At 35.3% G+C, this 19,030-nt stretch overlaps 3 protein-coding genes across 3 annotated transcripts in view; 1 reads left to right on the top strand and 2 right to left on the bottom strand.

Moving 5' to 3' along the window:
• The window catches only part of LOC134241482 (uncharacterized), a 32,184-nt gene extending 13,371 nt beyond the window's left edge, over window positions 1-18,813 (bottom strand). The window contains exons 1-5 of the mRNA XM_062723519.1: window positions 18,718-18,813; window positions 18,200-18,343; window positions 17,942-18,035; window positions 17,644-17,814; window positions 10,080-10,374 (exon numbers count right to left, since the gene is read on the bottom strand). Coding sequence (XP_062579503.1) covers window positions 17,704-17,814; window positions 17,942-18,035; window positions 18,200-18,343; window positions 18,718-18,812 — 444 coding nt within the window. The 5' untranslated portion in view covers window position 18,813 and the 3' untranslated portion in view covers window positions 10,080-10,374; window positions 17,644-17,703. The remainder of the gene's footprint in view (window positions 1-10,079; window positions 10,375-17,643; window positions 17,815-17,941; window positions 18,036-18,199; window positions 18,344-18,717) is intronic.
• On the top strand, window positions 1,301-7,968 carry LOC134241485 (uncharacterized). The gene is made up of 4 exons (XM_062723523.1): window positions 1,301-1,344; window positions 3,354-3,487; window positions 7,143-7,224; window positions 7,730-7,968. Exons 1-4 carry the CDS (start codon window positions 1,301-1,303, stop codon window positions 7,911-7,913), a joined length of 444 nt encoding a protein of 147 aa, XP_062579507.1. The 3' UTR covers window positions 7,914-7,968.
• On the bottom strand, window positions 9,585-10,242 carry LOC134241484 (uncharacterized). Its single transcript, XM_062723522.1, has 2 exons — window positions 10,080-10,242; window positions 9,585-9,937 (listed from the first exon to the last, which is right to left on the bottom strand). Exons 1-2 carry the CDS (start codon window positions 10,240-10,242, stop codon window positions 9,585-9,587), a joined length of 516 nt encoding a protein of 171 aa, XP_062579506.1.
• Window positions 18,814-19,030: the final 217 nt, after the last annotated feature.

The raw sequence follows: 19,030 nt of genomic DNA, 5'->3' as shown, positions 1-19,030 counted from the left end.
CCCCAGGCCATCCCTTAAAATTTCAAAGTATGATACGAATAATAATAATAATGCCATACTTTGGGACAATACCAATATTTTTGTGCCTAGTTTTACTCTTAAAATACACAAAACCCCAAGAGCTTCAGGGGGCTTCACCCCCTGGGCCCTTTTCATTCAAAGTATGATATGACTTAATAATGTCATACTTTGGTACACATCTAACCAATTCCTACAAAAGTTTTACTCTTATACATATTGAAAAACCCAAGAGCTTCAGGTGGCTTTGCTTCCTGAACTGAATACTTCATTCAAAGTACGGTATGACCAGTATTAATTATACATGTGATACTTTGGTTCATAATAACCAATACCACTATAATAGTGCGTGGTTTTACTCTTAAAATACATGAAACCCCAAGAGCGTCGGGGGTGGGCAGGGTGGGGGTGGGGTGTACTCCCTTGGCCTCCACCAGGGTTTCGCCCAGGACCCACTGGAGCCCTTACAGCGGCCCCAGACCTCTTGCCTAAACAAAGTTATACCTGTCCCCTCCCCAAATCCTGTATATAAATGATTAGTCTTTTAGAATCAATTGATAAAGGTACGGTAAGACATAGAAGAAAATAAATAATCTGTCCTTGATAATCTTGAAAATAAATAATCTGTCCTCGACAGGCATGAAAATAAATAATCCGTCTCAAAAAAATTTGCCAGGCCCCCCCTCAGGATCAAATGGTCGTCCCCTTAATTAAAATGCACAGCATCAATACCCCCCCCCCTTGGGTACAAGTAAATTCGGCACCTGGTGAATTCGGCACTCATAGAAAAAGTGAACTCGGTATCTAGTTAACTCGGCACCTAGTGAACTCGGCACCAGAATCTGGTTAATTCGGCACCAGATTCTGGTAAATTCGGCACCCTTCTTTTATAAATCGACATATGTATTATTACTTGAGTTTTTGTCTTAATATTTTTCTTGTGACTACTTTGTTGATTTAAAGATTTATTTAACTGAAATACATGTATTTGACCTCCGTGATTTACAGAAACCTGTTTGAAATTATAAGAATTATGCTAATATTTCTTTTATATTTTGATTGATAAATTATTTTTGTTAATGCGTTTTTGGTGACATTTCATTTACTGATTTTTTTTAAAAAATGAATTAATGTCCTTTTTAATGGGATGATGCGCTTTTAAAATGGGATGTTTAAAATAAAATTGTTATGAAATAAAACTGGATAAAAATCACAAGCGTATAGTGTGAGATGTCAGAAAATGAGGAGGGTATATAGTGAAAGATTCCATGCAGGCGTCATTATGTCACTTGTTCTGTACCACCTAAAGAAAACCAGCAATGTAAGGTATGTTGGAAAACATTTCACAATATTAAAAATATATAATTTTGTTCTCTTAACGCATTTTCTAATTAAACAGTCTAATATCGCTATATACGAGAAAAAAAATAGAGAGAGAGAGAGAGTTTCGCCCTCTAATAAATACTTTTCTATGTAAATTACGGTCCTTCATACGTGGAAGTTCCAGCCCTTAAAACTTTATGAATACGTTTTGTGTAAAGTCCTTTTTTTCAATGAAGAATTTTGAATTTTAATTCGAACTGAAACGTACATCATTGAATTTAACGTTAAAGTCGTATAATGGCGTAGTTTTGATAAGTACAGACTATAACAAACTTAATTAAACAAAATTAAAAAGATCTTTCTATTTGTTTTGTTACTTTGGAAAAACAGTACTTTCATGTAAATTATACAATAAATCTTTTTTTTCTAGCTGCGTCTTAACACCAATTTACTATAATTTGTTAAGCTATTCAACGAGCCCCTATTCAACATTTATTTACTTCCGTAGCGACCGCTCCCCACAAAAAAAAAAAAAAAAAAAAAAAAAAACTTTAAATGTATTATAAATGTATTATACATTTTTTTGGTTATCATTATATTTGTAACATATTAGTGTAAGATAATTCATCATCTAATAATAATGTTCTACACTCGGTAATAAAATACCTCTGGTTATTTAACACGTGCGTTTACAACCCAAATTACACGACCTCATGTAGATTCCTACCAAGCCTGCTGCTTTGAGAAGAATTTTTATTGACGTGAAATTATAATCATGATGTCAATTTCTTTTCATATTGATTTATTGATCAATATATGGAGCATGATGTTCTGTCTATAATTTAATTTTTTTTTCAAAGCCCGGAAAACTTTGAAAATAATTCTAATACATGTATATGGGCGAAAGCATAGACGATACATTGTTTGTGCTCAATATCAGTATATAATTTGCCAAGATTTTGTTTGTTAAAAAAAAATTTAAGGTACCTTACCAGGCACTTTTGTGATAAGGATTTTTTTTTACATAGTACATGTACCGGTAGTTATTGCAGTAGACCAAATGTTGTAAAGTTTTATGAACACATGGCTAATTCAAATATTAATTATAAATCTTTAAGAAAACTTTGTACATTTATTTCAAAAATATTTGAGACAGTCTGTTCTTCTGAATTGTCCTTCTGGTGTTTTCTCTTTGCGTTATTACTATTATGTATATCCTCTCTATAAGCAGTTTTTCAAAATTTTAATTTGAACGTATGTTACACACGTAGTGTTTCATGTATATCTATATTCAATTTCGTATTATTATTTTTTTAGCTCAAAAACGCCTTGTATTATAGTTTAAAACACAAACTCACTGACAACGCAAATATTATTTTTATAGAATACAGTTATGAAGATCGATGGTATGAAGAATATTTCCTTATTATCATATTTTCAAAGATCCGTTTCGGGTATTTTGTTACTTGTTTTCTTTTATTGAGAATGTTTCGCTGCTGTAACATTTTAATCTTTTTACAATATTTATAGAAAGATTAAAAAATCAAGTCTTTAATAAATCCTCAATTAATTCACCCCTTACATTAGAAAAATTGAATAAATTGGCAATAAAAAACATATCAATAGGTGAAAAGTAACTCGTATAAAATAGGTTCCGAATTAACTAGATGCCGAATATACCAGGTGCCGAGTTTACTAGGTGCCGAATATACCTGGTGACGAATTCACTTTTAGTGGTGCCGAGTTCACCAGGTGCCGAATACACCAGGTACCGAGTTGACTAGAATTCCCCCCCTTCACTATCTTGCAACTTTCTTTTTAATTCAAAGTCACTAGGCAACACTAAAGATTTCCACTTATTGCTTTTCAGTCTAAGACAGGAAGGTTGAGGAATAAAGTTGACAGGACATCCTGAACTGTCCTCGCTACCAGCTTATGAGGGAACCAGCTGCAGTGGACAAAGCACGTTACATCATAGGATAATAGGTAAGTCTCCGGAGTAGTGTTTGTAGCAATTCTCGTACTTGGTCCTGCATCGAAGCTTCAGGACTATTGATATTTATCTCTGCATGGATTCTCTTATGGCTTTGGTTCTTCCCAGAAACATGTTACTGGTGGTGGTCCCTATATTCTTCTGGCTTTTGTGGTGAGGAATGTTTCATTTTTAGCTCTTTTCTGATCACATTTTGTCCGGCGTCCCTCTATCTAGCTGCATGTCTGTCCGTCTGTCTGTCCATCTGTCTGTCTGTAAACTTTTCATATTTTCGACTTCTTCTCAAGAACCCCTGGACCAGTTTCAACCAAACTTGCCACAAAGCATCCTTGGGTGAAGTTGGATTCAAGTTTGTTCAAATGAAGGGCCACGCCCTCATTCAAGGGGAGATAATTGGGAATTAATGAAAATTTGATGGTATGTTTTAAAAATCTTGTTCTCAAGAACCACTGTGCCAGGAAAGATGAAACTTATGGGGAAACATCCTCAGGTAGTATAGATTCAAGTTTGTTCAAATCATGACCCCCGGGGGTAGGGCGGGGCCATAATGGCCAACCCAAGTTTAACATAGAAATATATAGGAAAATTCTTTAAAAATCTTCTTCTCAAGAATGACAAAGCCATAATTGATCCTATTTATATGGAAGCATCCTCAGGTAGTGTAGATTCAAGTTTGTTCAAATCATGACCCCTGGGGTAGGACGGGGCCACAATGGAAGGTCAAAGTTTTACATAGAAATATATAGGAAAAATCTTTAAAAATCTTCTTCTGAAGAACAGCAAAACCCTGATTGATCATATTTATATGAAAGCATCCTAAGGTAGTGTAGATTCAAGTTTGTTCAAATCATGTCCCCCGGGGGTAGGATGGGGCCACAAGGGATGATCAAATTTTTATATAGAAATATATAGGAAAATTCTTTAAAAATAACCTTCTCAAGAAAAGCAAAGCCATGATTGGTCAAGGGACTACTTTCGGATTTAAACTTTTCAATAAAAAAACAATTTTTATTTTTTCCTAGCCACAGTGCTCAGGTGAGCGATGTGGCCCATTAAACATATTTTTAAATATCAAGAATATATTCTTGAATGTGTACAACATTGTAGATATCTTGGTATATACTTCAGTGCATCAGGCATCTTTTCTTTTGCTCAAAATGATTTATATAAAAAGGCTTTAAAAGCATATTTCAAACTTCAGAAAAATTTTCTCTCAATGAATCCCAAAATTAAAACATGCCTACATGTATTTGATCACACAATCAAACCAATTCTTCTGTATGGGTGCGAGATTTGGGGATCATTCAATTGCAAATCTAGTAAATTTAGAAGGGGGGGATAAAGTCTCCTTGGATCAGATATATTCTAGTACCATATGTGAAAAACTTCACGTAAAGCTTTGTAAATTTCTTCTTGGTGTACATAAAAAATCTACAAATTTTGCTGTTTTATCAGAGCTAGGTAGATTCCCATTACATTTTGACATAGTAAAAAGCATGATTAGGTATTGGCAAAGACTTGAAAGATTGGAAGAAAATAATGGAGAATTTCCTTTACTCAGAAATGCATATATACATTCTAAGAAATTACATGCTGATAATAGATCCTCTTGGTACAGATCACTACACTTCATCCTAGAAAATATACCAGATCTTAAGGGATGTTTAAATAGCTTGAAAAAAGTTTGTAAATATACAACATTGTACAATACATACAATCCTAAAGAAAACTTATATAAATTTATGGCATGACAATTTGGGTAGCTATAGGGATGGTAAACTACGTACTTATGTTAAAATTAAAGATCAATTTGGTTTCGAAAATTATCTAGATATCATCAAAAATTTTGAGTTGAGGAGATGCCTGAGTAGATTTAGAATATCTTCACACCATTTACAGATTGAAGTTGGAAGGTTTCAGGGTATCCCAGCACACATGCGATTATGTACAAAATGTGATTTAAATGAGGTTGAGGATGAAATACATTTTCTCTTTAAATGCGCTAAATTCAAAGATGAACGAGAAACTTTCTTAAAATCTATCTCAGACATATGTACCAATTTCCCTAATCTTGATTTTAATAAGAAGCTAATATGGCTTTTTACAAATGAAAATGAGACAATCTTAAGATTACTAAGTCAATTCATATCAAAATATTGTATATGATGTTTGAACATTACTACATTGTTAATTTTTGTAAATTATAATTGTGCTCTTTTTGCCTATCTACATAGGACATGAGGAGGAATGCAACCTTTTATTCATTTTAGATATTTTACTAGAATTCATGCATTTCCTGAAGCACCGTCCCTTGGTGTCTTTTGTAGACTGGCAACCATTAATAGATCGAGCTAGACCTTCATCTTATAATATTTTTACAATATTTGCACACCACCATGGTGAAATTGGTTTCATTTTTTTATTATACTCATTAATGAGAAGCTAATATGGCTTAATTTTTACAAGTGAAAATGAATCAGTCATTTCATATCAAAATATTGTATATGATGTTTGAACATTACTACATTGTTACTTCTTATAAATTATAATTGAGCTATTTTTGCCTATCTACATTAGACATGAGGAGGAATGCAACCTTTCATTAATTTTAGACTAGAAATTGTGCATTCCTGAAGCACCGTCCCTTGATGTCTTTTGTAAACCATTAATAGACCTTTATCTTTTAATACATTTACAATATTTGCACACCATCATGTTAATACTGGTTTAATCTTTTTATTATGTTCAATAATGAAAGTTAACATGGCTTTTTACAAATGAAAATGAGTAAATCTTAAGATTATAAAATCAATTCATATCAAAATATTGTATATGATTTTTGAATATTACTATATTGCATTTACAATATTTGCATACCACCATGGGTAAATTGGTTTAATGTTTCATTATGTACATTGTCTATTTTATGTAATGATATACTTGTATCTGTGTTATGCCCCCAGTGGGACCATGATTGGAAATAAAATCTATTCTAATTCTATTCTATTCTATTCTATTCTATAAATCACTCGTAAAAAAAAATTTGCTTCATATTTGAAGTGCTTTAAACTGACCCTTTGATGAAAGTGACCGGTGTTTTTTGCACCAAGAGTTAGCAAAGCTTGGAAGGTTTATTGGTAAAATATAAGAAGGAAGTTATGATTTTGGTGTTACTATTGTTGTTATTTAAGTTTGATTTGATTTTTATATTAAGAGTATTATGAAACTGTTATTTTGTTACTGACCGATGGTTAATTTTCATTGTGAACAAATGTACAAAGATGAGGAGCATTAATATAGTTGCCTTAGTTGGCTATGTATATTGCCCAATTTTTGAACATACTATGTAATAAATATTAATAACAACCTTTGAATAATTGGAAAGACAATATTTGTACATGAGCATACATTTTTGAAAGGAAAAAAAAATCATTCAATTGCATTTAAAAAAATATTTTGTTTCATATTCTTGTGAATTATCAGATCATTCTTCTATTATTTAAATACTCTGTCATTATGAAACCTTGTTAATAATTTAGTAAATATTAATTGTACATTTGCACCAATTTTTCCATGGCACTTTCACACTAAGAATGCCACGTACAAAATTATATACAGGAACAATTCTGAACAAATATATGCAAGAGAGTTGTAAATTTGATATGTAATGCATACATTACAAAAACCCATTACAGTGTTCACTAAAATGAAATGTATGGACTAGCTCTTATATTAATTACTTGGTATATGTGATATGGATATTATGGATGTATTTTTTGAGAATGACACAAGTAATGAAATTTTTCAGCATTGAATTGGATTCTTGAACCAGAGCCATGTGAACCTGGTCCACCTGTACCTCTCATTGAAGACCTGTTAACATCACCAGAGTATGTTCATTCTGATATACATGTACCCCTATGGTATGGTTACGACATGCATTATCCCTGTCAGATGAAGCCATTAAAAGAGCTGCATTGGCAACAATTGGGCAACAAAACAACCCAATGTGGTCGATTGTAAGGAAATACAGAATAACAGCTTCCAACTTTGGTGTAGTTCTCAGTTCTAAGCAAAGGCAGTAAGACGTGTGATTAAATTTTTGCGAAATAGACTTTTTAAATTACAGTCAAACTTTGTTATCTCAAACCCATTATCTCAAATTCCACGGATATGTCGAAGTAATTTTGAAGTCCAAACCATTTATAAAAGACTGGGACATTTTATTCTCGATAACTCTCTATGTATTATTCTTGAATCCACGGATATTTCCAACATTTTTCTTGGTCTCATTGAGTTTGAGATAATGAGGTTTGACTGTAATGACTAGATATTTGTACAAATAGATGCAGGAAATATAAGATTAATAACCAAAAATCATATTTTCTTCTCCAGATTGACATTGTCACTGAAGAAACGACTGATGTCGGCTTACAATCTGGAGTCCATCAAGGCTGTTGCATGGGGTATCACTCATGAAGATGATGCTTTGAGAAAGTATGAAAAGGACTTTGACGCAGCTGTAGAGCAGTCAGGTATACAACACAAAATAATATTCCTTCAACCTCTGACATGTTAACATTCATTGTGTCAAAAATAACAGGACTTATCCTGGTGACAAACAGAAATCAATTACTGAAGTCTAATTGTAAAAAAAAATATTCAATTACCAACATATTCCAGAAAATTTGCTGGAAATCTATTTGAAGTGGAAGGATTATAAAAGCTCTGCTTAGACTTTGTTTGCATTACAAAATCAATTGTATTATGGTTTGTTTGCATTCAGTAGTATTATAATTTTTTCTGAAAGGGATATGGTTGCATGAATCTGAAGTGTTGGGAGCTTCACCTGATGGCTTAGTTGTTCGACCACCAACATGCAGTGTATTTTATCAAACTCCAGAAGCCAAAGACGCCATTCCTGATATTGTAGAGGTGAAGTGTCCATATACAGCATCGTCTTCAATACTAGCAGATGGGGCACAAAATTTGAAGGATTTTTCATAGGCAAATAACATTAAAAATCTGTATTGTCCAGTACTTTGAAATTAAAAATCTTGGTGAGTAAATGATTTCAATACATGTATTAATTTACAAGTGCAACTGTTCAATATGGTATGAAGATATTGAAAAAGGAGGGGATATGAATTGGTATAACACAACTTAAGTGTTTTTTGATTTTTTTTAGATCTTAAACAAGATACCCTGTGCCTGAAAACCAGTCACCCATACTATCATCAAATTCAAGGCCAGCTACACATATGTAAAAAAAACATGCTGCGACTTAATTGTGTGGACAAGAGTAGACTGCATTGTGATTAGAATAGTAAAAGACATGAATGGACAGCAAATGTTTCAAAGCTGATAGATTTCTACTTTAACATTTTCATTCCAGCACTGATGGAAAACTGAGTTCTGGGTTGAACTTCTAGACACTTGGTTTTGTACCTCTAGAATTTTCTAACAATGGAAAATGGGTAATCATGTTAAATGTGTTGAATGTTCCTAAGTCTTATAAATGTATGATATGATATGTCACAATCCATCATAAAACTTCTGGCTTATAAGACTATTTTAAATAGCAATGATGATTAATAAAATCTATGTACTACATAAAAAAGAATATCAAAATTTAGAATCATTTTATTAATGAATTGAAGATGTTATTCTCAAAGTGAAAATGTAACATTTTTGTCTTTGTTAATAGATAAATTGTTGAAAACATGAATTTTTGAGTTGTGCTTTAAAGGTAAATATACTTGAAACTAGAGATTTAAAATTATAAGTAAACCCTCTTCCAAATTATATTGTCAAATGAAGAATGGAATTGCCAAACATTCTTGTAATAAATCCATGCTAACAAAAGGGATTTTCATTTTCTGAAGTACATGTATTACAACATACTACAAAGTTAACAAATATAACCATTGACATTGATAACAAATCAAAATTTGCTTATCCCTTGCAATTTGGTATGAATATCTTTACTGTTTAGTGTAACATACTGTCACACACCAATGCAAATTTATAATAAGTACATGTATCTTTAAGTAATTTCTTTCAAAAGTGGAGCTTGCAAGTTTACAAGACAAGAACAGAGTTGAAATATTTTTGTTGAGATTGGTCTGTAAGTAGATGGGATGTGACGGAGAATCTCGTAATTCTTTATCCTCTCGTTGGCTCTTTCCACATGAATACGTGCTTTAGCAATCTTGTAACACAGTGCTGCTTCTTGTTTGGTAAACTGGCCTCATGTCGATAAAAAAGCTGGTATATTTAAGCAGACACCTTGGGGCAACTGGTCATGAATGGTGAAACCTTTGTCCGCCAAAATAAGGTCTCCAGCTTTGAACTTTCGTAAAACTTGGCTGTGACGTACAATAGCTACATCAGAAGTAGAACCTGGGTACAGCATGGAGCAAAATGCAAGTGCACCGTTTGGAGCCACGCAAGTTACTGCTTTAACAGTATGGCGACTTTTGTACATACTGTAGGCCATGGCCTGATTGTCCATATGTGTTGGGATGTCCTGGGTTGTTTCAATTGCATCCATGGATGCTCTAGCAGAGGAAAAATCCTCAAAAATATTTTGGCACTGAGACCCTGAAAAAAAGTTGGAAAAAAATTAATTTGATTATTTGTAATTGTGTAAAAAAAAATTGTGTTACAGTCAAACTTTCAAGAATACAATAAATTTAACTGCATTAAATTTTTGCAAGTCATTATGATAAATTTTAAAACAAACCTTTGCATTTAAGCTGACTTGGAAAACATTCATTGACTACGGCATCAGACAGCATCTTGTGTAGTGCATGAACAAGGGTATGAGAGATGTTCGAAATTGTTGGTCGACTGACACAGAATCTATGAGCCAAGTCAGTGTCCCGTAGATTGAGTTTTAACTTCATTAGTACAATGAGCAGTTGGTCCTCTGTTTTCATTGAAGGAGTCCAGCCATTATAATAATCGAGTTCAAATCGTTGTAACAATCTGACTAAGATTTCAAATATGTCATACTGTAGGGATGTATACAAAAGCATCTGAAAATAAATTTGTTTTAATACTGATTAAAATATTTCCAAAAACTGAAAATATTGTAGATAAATTAGTTTTAAGTAATAACAATATTAGTCACAGCAGTCAGGTTTGCTACTGTCCATATTTTGCATTTATTTAAAAACTGTTGAAATGAGACATTTAGTGTTCTGATAATTGTTGTCATAGAGTAAAACATGGTTTATACAGAGAAGGTTTTTGTAATGAGTTCTTTTGGATTTTGTGTGAGTCCGGAAGAAAACGAAACACTGTAGAATCAATTAAACAAAAATAAATTTATTTAACAGATCAAAGAAATGAATAAACAAACAAAAACACAAAAACCTTACATACACCACACTCGCAAACACTCACACAAAGAAAGAAAAAAAATATAACTTTACAAAGAATAAACTGACACGCCAACAAACAATGAACTTAAAATTGCGTGCCAGAAATAAATACCAAACAAAACTTGTTTAATGAAAACAGTAAATTTGTTTTTAAAAAAATTATTAACTTCAAGTAGCTTCAAAAAGTTCAAAATAGAATTTATATTTTCAAATACTCTTCACTTTAATGTAACTTTAGAAATTTTTTCTGAATTAACCAAATTGGGAGTTTGTCTGACAACTGTTCCTATTTCAACACTATCGGCACCACTGGGCCTCCATACACCGCTGGGTCGACACCATGTTCACTGACCATCTAGACCGCCGGACTCACAGGTCTTCTTCTTAAAACGTCTCTACCTACATCTAGCCCTCCGTTAGACGGGCGCTCTGTTGTTCTCACAAGTCTGTGAGGACGTAGTACACGTATATCCTGTACCGCCGCCGCCCCTCCGTATGCTCCGGTCCTAGACACAAACTGACCACTCGACCACTCACATCTGCCGTCCTGAGCCCCTAGTATACTCTATGCCCTATGCACTAAAATACATTAAACGACTTTTCTAGAATACTATCAAATAACAAAATATAAACACCTACATAACACAAAACAAGATACAGACAAAAAGTAACAAACTCCTATAAATAGTAACCAAAACAAGCTTACCGGCTGGAGAAAACAGAAATGACCACACACAGTAATTCACCGTTCCCTGGCTACCGGTTCCAGACTTATTTCTAGAATTCACCAATTATAAGAACGACCATGGTGACCAAAACTGTAGACGTGGTGTGGCACAAAGCGCCTCATTCACTGCCACGTGTCGTTTCCTTCTGACCAACCAGTTTTCTAAATTTAGCTTATATACACACCCTCAAAAGTACAGTAACACATAACCGCAAAAACTCACAAGGAAAACACAAAATTAAACATAATATTAACTGAACAAAAGTCAACTTCATCACACACGCCCCCATTTATTTACAAAATGAACACCATTTTAAAATAAATCAGAAATGAAGTTGAAACAAACTTAGGTGGGTCTGGACAAGAAATCCGCCATTTTGTTATCTCTTCCTGGAATGTAGCGTACTGAGTACTTGTACTCTTGAAGCACCAAACTCCATCTCAACAGTCTAGGATTTTCCGACTTCATCGTTTTCAACCACTGTAGAGCTCGATGATCAGACTCAATCAAAAATTCTCTTCCGTATAAATACTTACGAAGACGGTTGATAGCCCACACTATGGCGTAACATTCTTTTTCTACCGTTGCAAAGTTCTGTTCCCTGGGTAATACATATGTAGCTTTTTGCTAAGATAGACAATGGGATGACACTCTGAATCTTTAATTTGTAATAACACAGCTCCTATTCCCCTCTCGCTCGCATCTGTTTGCAAGACAAACTCTGCACTGAAATCTGGGTTCCACAGTACGGGCGAACTTACCAAGTCCTGTTTGAGTTGACTGAATGCTTTGTCATGTTCTTCAGTCCAAGTTACCTTATTTGGTTGTTTCTTCCTCGTCAAATCTGATAAGATGGCTGATTTGGTGGAGAAATTTGGTATAAACTTTCTGTAAAAGTTTATGGAACCTAGAAATGATCTTACCTCCTTCTTTACCTTTGGGACTGGTATATTCAAGATTGCTTGAATTTTCTCTGCTGTTGGTTGAACTTGACTATTCCCTACCGTATGACCCAAAAACTCCATCTGTTGAGAACCAAACTCACATTTTCTTGGATTGGCTGTTAAACCCGCCTTCTGTAATGAACCCATGACTGCCTTTATGTGTTCTAAATGACTCTCCCAACTTTCACTAAAAATGATGATGTCATCAATAAAAGAGTCTGCAAATTTATGATGGTCACCTAAAACAGTTCTTACCAACCTATTAAATGTTGCCACTGAGTTCATCATTCCAAATGGCATTACCGTAAATTGGTAATGACCAAATGGAGTCACAAACGCACTTTTCTCCTTACCATCATCATCGAGACTGATCTGCCAATACCCTTTGGTAAGGTCTAACTTACTTAAGTATTTTGCCTTCCCCAGCCTGTCAATTATATCCTCTATCTGCGCGTTAGGTTCAGGGTCAAATTGTGTTACCTGATTAAGTTTACGGTAATCTACGCATAATCTAATGGATTTGTCCTTCTTAAGAATAATAACTACTGGTGATGCATAAGGACTTACCGAAGTTTCCACAATGCCTGCCTCTAACATCGACGACAACTCTTTTCGCACTTCGTCCCTCAGCGAAAGTGGAATCTGGTAGGCTTTCTGTCGTACAGGGATATCACTTGTAGTCACCACACGGTGTTTCAACACTGTAGTTCTCCCTGGAACATTTGTTAGCACATCACTATATTCTTGTAAGCACTCTCTCAGTTCGGTTTTCTGTTGCATAGACAACGACTCTGCCATCTTTACATCTCGAAATGTGTCTCGAGGATCCATAAGTAGATTTCCAATCCAGTCATTATCTTCCTCAACATTCTCTGCAATACATACCCCGGCCATAACCTGAGGTTTCATCTCTTCCTCTCTGTCAAACCAACGTTTAAGCATATTTACATGATATACCTTAGTAACTCCGTTGTCATACTTCACTTTGTAATCTACAGGACTTACTTTCTCTATTACCTGAACAGGTCCCTTCCACTGAGCTAAAAGCTTCTTTGTACTGGTTGGTAATAAAACTAAGACTTTATCGCCGACCTCAAATGATCTGTTTCTAGCATTACGGTCGTAATACCTTTTCTGGTCTGTTTTGCTAGCTTCCTCTTTTTCTGACACAAGGTCTGCCATCTTGGCCAACTTCTCCCTTGTCTCAATGATGTAGCTGATCACAGACGGTTGTAACTCTTGACTTTCATCTTCCCCATCGATGCTGTCTCTCAGGATTGCCAATGGACCTCTCACATGTCTCCCATACAACATCTCAAAAGGTGAAAATCCTGTTGATTCCTGTGGAACCTCTCTGTAGGCAAATAGGAGGTATGGTAATAACTTATCCCACTTACCTGACTCTTCCTGAGCATAGATCTGTAACATTCGTTTCAATGTCCCATTAAACCTCTCAACTAGGCCATTAGCCTGAGGATGATAGGGAGTTGTCTTCATCTTACGTATGCTCAGTAGTCTACATAACTCCGTCATAAGTGACGACATGAAGTTAGTACCTTGATCGGACAGGATCTCTTTTGGCACTCCCACACGTGAGAACACCTCTACCATCGCTTCTGCCACCACTTCTGCATCCTGACTCCGTAGAGGTATTGCTTCAGGGTATCTTGTAGCATAGTCGCAGATTACCAGCACATACTGATTACCTCTCTTGGTCTTTGGTAACGGCCCAACCATATCCAAAGCTACCCTTTCAAATGGTTCATCCATCCTGGGAATCTGTACTAGCGGAACTTTGCTTACCTTGCTTTTTGATGTCCCTTTTTGACACTTAGGACACGACCGACAGTATCTCTTGACCTCGTCAAAGATTCCCGGCCAGAAGAAATGCCTCAGTATTCTATCCCTTGTTTTCTTCATACCAAGGTGACCTGCCATTGGAATATCATGTCCAAGAGATAGGATCTGTCTGCGGAATTCCGTCGGCACCACTAACTGCTTCACCATCTCCTCAGTAGGTGATCTAAAGTTCCTATAAAGCATACCTTTATCCAATGTAAGGAAACTTTCCTCTCCCTCGGGAATCTTATCTACCACCTTCTTCCTGTAGGAATCTAAAGTAGGATCCTTCTGCTGCTCCTGAATCCAATCTTCCTTTGAAAAATCTTGATCAAAGTAATGCCTAGTGTCCAATACTTCCGGTTCTTCACATCTTTTCTTGGATGCCGCCCTAGTTACAACTGCATCACATTTTTCCTTACCTGGATCTACCGAAGCTGTCTCCTTGTCAACAGGGATATCCACCCGAGTAAAGTTTCCTACAATAAGATCTGCAAAAGGCGTATTCATCACCAAAGCCACCACCTTACCTGTTACATAAGGCGTCTCTACTTCAACCCACACTTCCGGACATTTCTCTAAATATCCATTTGCAAGAGTAACCTCCCTCTCGCCCCCTGTTAAATCATCTCTCCTAATCAACTTCTCTGCCACTAGGATTGAAGTGCATCCTGTGTCCCTTAACACAGAGGCTTTCTTACCGTTTACCCTTCCGGTTTCAATTTTCAGCCCACTACACTTGTCTCCATAACTCATCGACCTGGATTCAACCACTACGGGTATCTCTAAATCACAACCCTTCCTCGTTGGCGAGTGAATTAACCCTACTTTACTCTTACCTTCAGTAGGTTGCACTGTCTTTGGCTTCTCTGGCCAATGTTTTCCAGTTCTTAAATCCTTATCATTGGATTTCCGTAAGGGACAATTACTTATGAAATGTCCAGTCCTCTGACACATAAAACACCTCTTTTCCAGATTGCTTTGCTGAGTTGGCTGAACTTTAAACTTACCTCTATTGTCCTTTGAGGTACTAGTGGGTTGCATTTTATTCGTTAACACTGAACCACGATGTGCATTCTGGTAAGCTTCAGCGAGCTCGATCATTTCATCTGCCGATTTTGGCTGCCTCTCTTTCAACCACACCTGCAAATCCTTAGATGAACTACTGACCAACTGTTCTCTCATAATCACATCTACCAACACATTAAATCTATTGTTAACTTTCTCTAATTGACACCAGTGTTCAAAGTGGTTTAGAGCACGAGTATAAAACTCTCTGAAAGTTTCATTTGGGTATTGTTTACAAGCCCTAAACTTATCCTTGTATGTACTAGCTGTCAAATCATACCTTTTTAGTATTGCCTTCTTGATGATGTCATAATCATTGGACTCATCATCCCCCAACCATGCATATGTATCCAGCGCCTTACCTGTTAATTGAGGAACTAGTCGCAAAGCCCATTCAGGTTTCGGCCACTTGTGCAGATTTGCAAGTCTTTCAAAAGATCTGAGAAACACATCTACATCTTCACCTTCTACATACTTAGGAAGCAAATACTTAACCTCATGTTTCTGCTCTTTTACCTGTGCTTGGACTAGAGTACCTTTAGATTTCAGCTCTTGTTCCTGTAAATCTAATTCTCTCATTTTTACCTGTAACCTCTTCTCCTCCATATCTCTTTCAATGAGCTGTCTTTTCTCCCCCATATCCTTCTCCAATATCTGTTTTTTCTCTTCTGCTTCTTTTTCCAAGGCTAACCTCTGCAGTTCCATTTCCTGTCTTTTCTCTTCCCTCTGCTCCATACGTTCTTCTCTCTCAATTGCTGATGCATGTTTCCACAAATTCAAACAGACTGACAAATCTTGACCCTTATTGACCGCCTCTTGAATCCAACTTGGCAACGACATTGTAAACCAAAGACTAGACCCGAACAAATGACAAACCCCAAATTTTAAATCTCACTGAAAATAGAAATTTAGAATTACAGACTTTTTGAACTTTCTTTTCACAACCAAAATTCTACAATATATCTTTTTCACCGGACCTATCACCACAAAATCCCACCGCTGCCACCATATGTAATGAGTTCTTTTGGATTTTGTGTGAGTCCGGAAGAAAACGAAACACTGTAGAATCAATTAAACAAAAATAAATTTATTTAACAGATCAAAGAAATGAATAAACAAACAAAAACACAAAAACCTTACATACACCACACTCGCAAACACTCACACAAAGAAAGAAAAAAAATATAATTTTACAAAGAATAAACTGACATGCCAACAAACAATGAACTTAAAATTGCGTGCCAGAAATAAATACCAAACAAAACTTGTTTAATGAAAACAGTAAATTTGTTTTTAAAAAAATTATTAACTTCAAGTTGCTTCAAAAAGTTCAAAATAGAATTTATATTTTCAAATACTCTTCACTTTAATGTAACTTTAGAAATGTTTTCTGAATTAACCAAATTGGGAGTTTGTCTGACAACTGTTCCTATTTCAACACTATCGGCACCACTGGGCCTCCATACACCGCTGGGTCGACACCACGTTCACTGACCGTCTAGACCGCCGGACTCACAGGTCTTCTTCTTAAAACGTCTCTACCTACATCTAGCCCTCCGTTAGACGGGCGCTCTGTTGTTCTCACAAGTCTGTGAGGACGTAGTACACGTATATCCTGTACCGCCGCCGCCCCTCCGTATGCTCCGGTCCTAGACACAAACTGACCACTCGACCACTCACATCTGCCGTCCTGAGCCCCTAGTATACTCTATGCCCTATGCACTAAAATACATTAAACGACTTTTCTAGAATACTATCAAATAACAAAATATAAACACCTACATAACACAAAACAAGATACAGACGAAAAGTAACAAACTCCTATAAATAGTAACCAAAACAAGCTTACCGGCTGGAGAAAACAGAAATGACCACACACAGTAATTCACCGTTCCCTGGCTACCGGTTCCAGACTTATTTCTAGAATTCACCAATTATAAGAACGACCATGGTGACCAAAACTGTAGACGTGGTGTGGCACAAAACGCCTCATTCACTGCCACGTGTCGTTTCCTTCTGACCAACCAGTTTTCTAAATTTAGCTTATATACACACCCTCAAAAGTACAGTAACACATAACCGCAAAAACTCACAAGGGAAACACAAAATCAAACATAATATTAACTGAACAAAAGTCAACTTCATCACAGTTTTAGATATTATTCACCCAAAGAGCAAATTAAATGATTTTTTTCTCTGTTATCTTAAATTGCATATTATGAACTCAACGATAATAACAATATATGTTAACATAACAGTCAATCTAAGATGTTCATCCCTCAACGGCAACAAGTTTTACTGAAATTGTTAGGAAATCACAATTGGAATTCCTTTAAATGTACCTTCTCTTCGTTGTATTTAATATCGTGAATTGACATTGGCTTCCTTTTACTAGACTCTATTTATAGGGCAAGCAATTCCTTTTCCAGTTGTTGTATTTCTGTTGAGAGGCGCTGCATTTCTTGAGTACAGTTAAATGTGCAGGATGCTGAGTAGTTGTGCTCTGATATCAACTGAAAATATATTGTAAATCATGAGTAATTCGATGTACAGTTAAAAGAACTGTTATATTATTAAAAATTATTGAAAATGTTTCAGTGTTGGTCATTTGTCATCATTGGTGTTTTAAATGAGCTTTACTTTTTCTTGATCTTGACATTTTGGTGCTTGTGGAATCTGCAACTGGTCCATCTGTGAAGATGACAGGGACTCCTCACTTTTGAGTTTTTTCCTCCTTTGTAAAATAATTAAACTTGAATTATTTTTTAATTCAGTTGTAAGCTACTCTGTTTATACATGTACCCTTTTAAAGATTTTTAGTAAAATATTCTCAATTAAACTCCACCCACCCACCATCCAAAAACAAGATGTCGGTCATATTTTGAAAAATAATTTCACCTTTTTGTACATTCAGGATCAGAGAAATCCATGGCCTTTCCTTCATTCCATGCAAAATATGCAGGGTCCCCCTCCTTCTTACCATCCTTAAAGTGGCAGGAGCAGATGCGATCATTCTGATCTCCTGGTTGGCGATCAGCTCGTCTAAAAATATATTATACAAAGACTGAGTGAAGGAGAATTAAAAAGCAAAACATGTTCATTTGGCATGTTATTATCAAATCATAGCCTAAATGACTTATTTTTTCATTATTTTTTTAAATGTTACATTTACTTGCAAGTAAAAGATAACCATGTGCATAACATTAACAAACGGTAGCAGTACTTGGTAGTAATAATACGAGATAAAATGTAATAAAAACCGCTGTTAAACAAAAATTAACCTTGCTACAAATTGCACAGTTTTTGTAGTACTCTTCATTATTCTTCTGCTATATTGATTACGACGAGATTTAACTTTTTAGCATGTATGTATAAATATCTGACAATGCAGCATCGTGACATATCGTTACAAGTACCTACAAATTTTGTCAATATATCTACGTTTACTGAGTTTTTTCCCTAGCAGGAATATCTCCATCATATCACCAGGGTCAACACTCGTGCATCTCATAATTAGTGCTGTAATAAACAAACTGACTTTTTTCTCACCTGCATAGTTTTCCCGACAACAATCGCTCCAGCTACTTTCGTTATTTCTAACCAATGAAAACTGTCCTTACTTTTCTGTTGCGTCATGCAATATCATTGCACGCATCACTAAATTGTAGAACACACATCACAAGATTTCGAATATACATCACAAGATTATCGAATATACATCACAAGATT

Source organism: Saccostrea cucullata, unplaced genomic scaffold, assembly GCF_032062105.1.
Source record: "Saccostrea cucullata isolate Sc308-1 unplaced genomic scaffold, CSIRO_AGI_Scuc_v1 ctg2856, whole genome shotgun sequence".
Lineage (NCBI taxonomy): Eukaryota > Metazoa > Mollusca > Bivalvia > Ostreida > Ostreidae > Saccostrea > Saccostrea cuccullata.
This window is presented reverse-complemented; position numbering and strand designations above follow the sequence as displayed.

Excerpts from the sequence above, each read along its gene's own strand:
- LOC134241484 (XM_062723522.1), bottom strand. The coding sequence starts at position 10,242 with ATGAAGTTAAAACTCAATCTACGGGACACTGACTTGGCTCATAGATTC. Across the intron at positions 9,938-10,079 it reads AAGTCAGCTTAAATGCAAAG|GGTCTCAGTGCCAAAATATT; the intron begins GTTTGTTTTAAA and ends ACTTTTTTTCAG.
- LOC134241485 (XM_062723523.1), top strand. The coding sequence starts at position 1,301 with ATGTCACTTGTTCTGTACCACCTAAAGAAAACCAGCAATGTAAG. Across the intron at positions 1,345-3,353 it reads AAGAAAACCAGCAATGTAAG|CAATTCTCGTACTTGGTCCT; the intron begins GTATGTTGGAAA and ends TAGTGTTTGTAG. Across the intron at positions 3,488-7,142 it reads ATATTCTTCTGGCTTTTGTG|CATTGAATTGGATTCTTGAA; the intron begins GTGAGGAATGTT and ends GAAATTTTTCAG.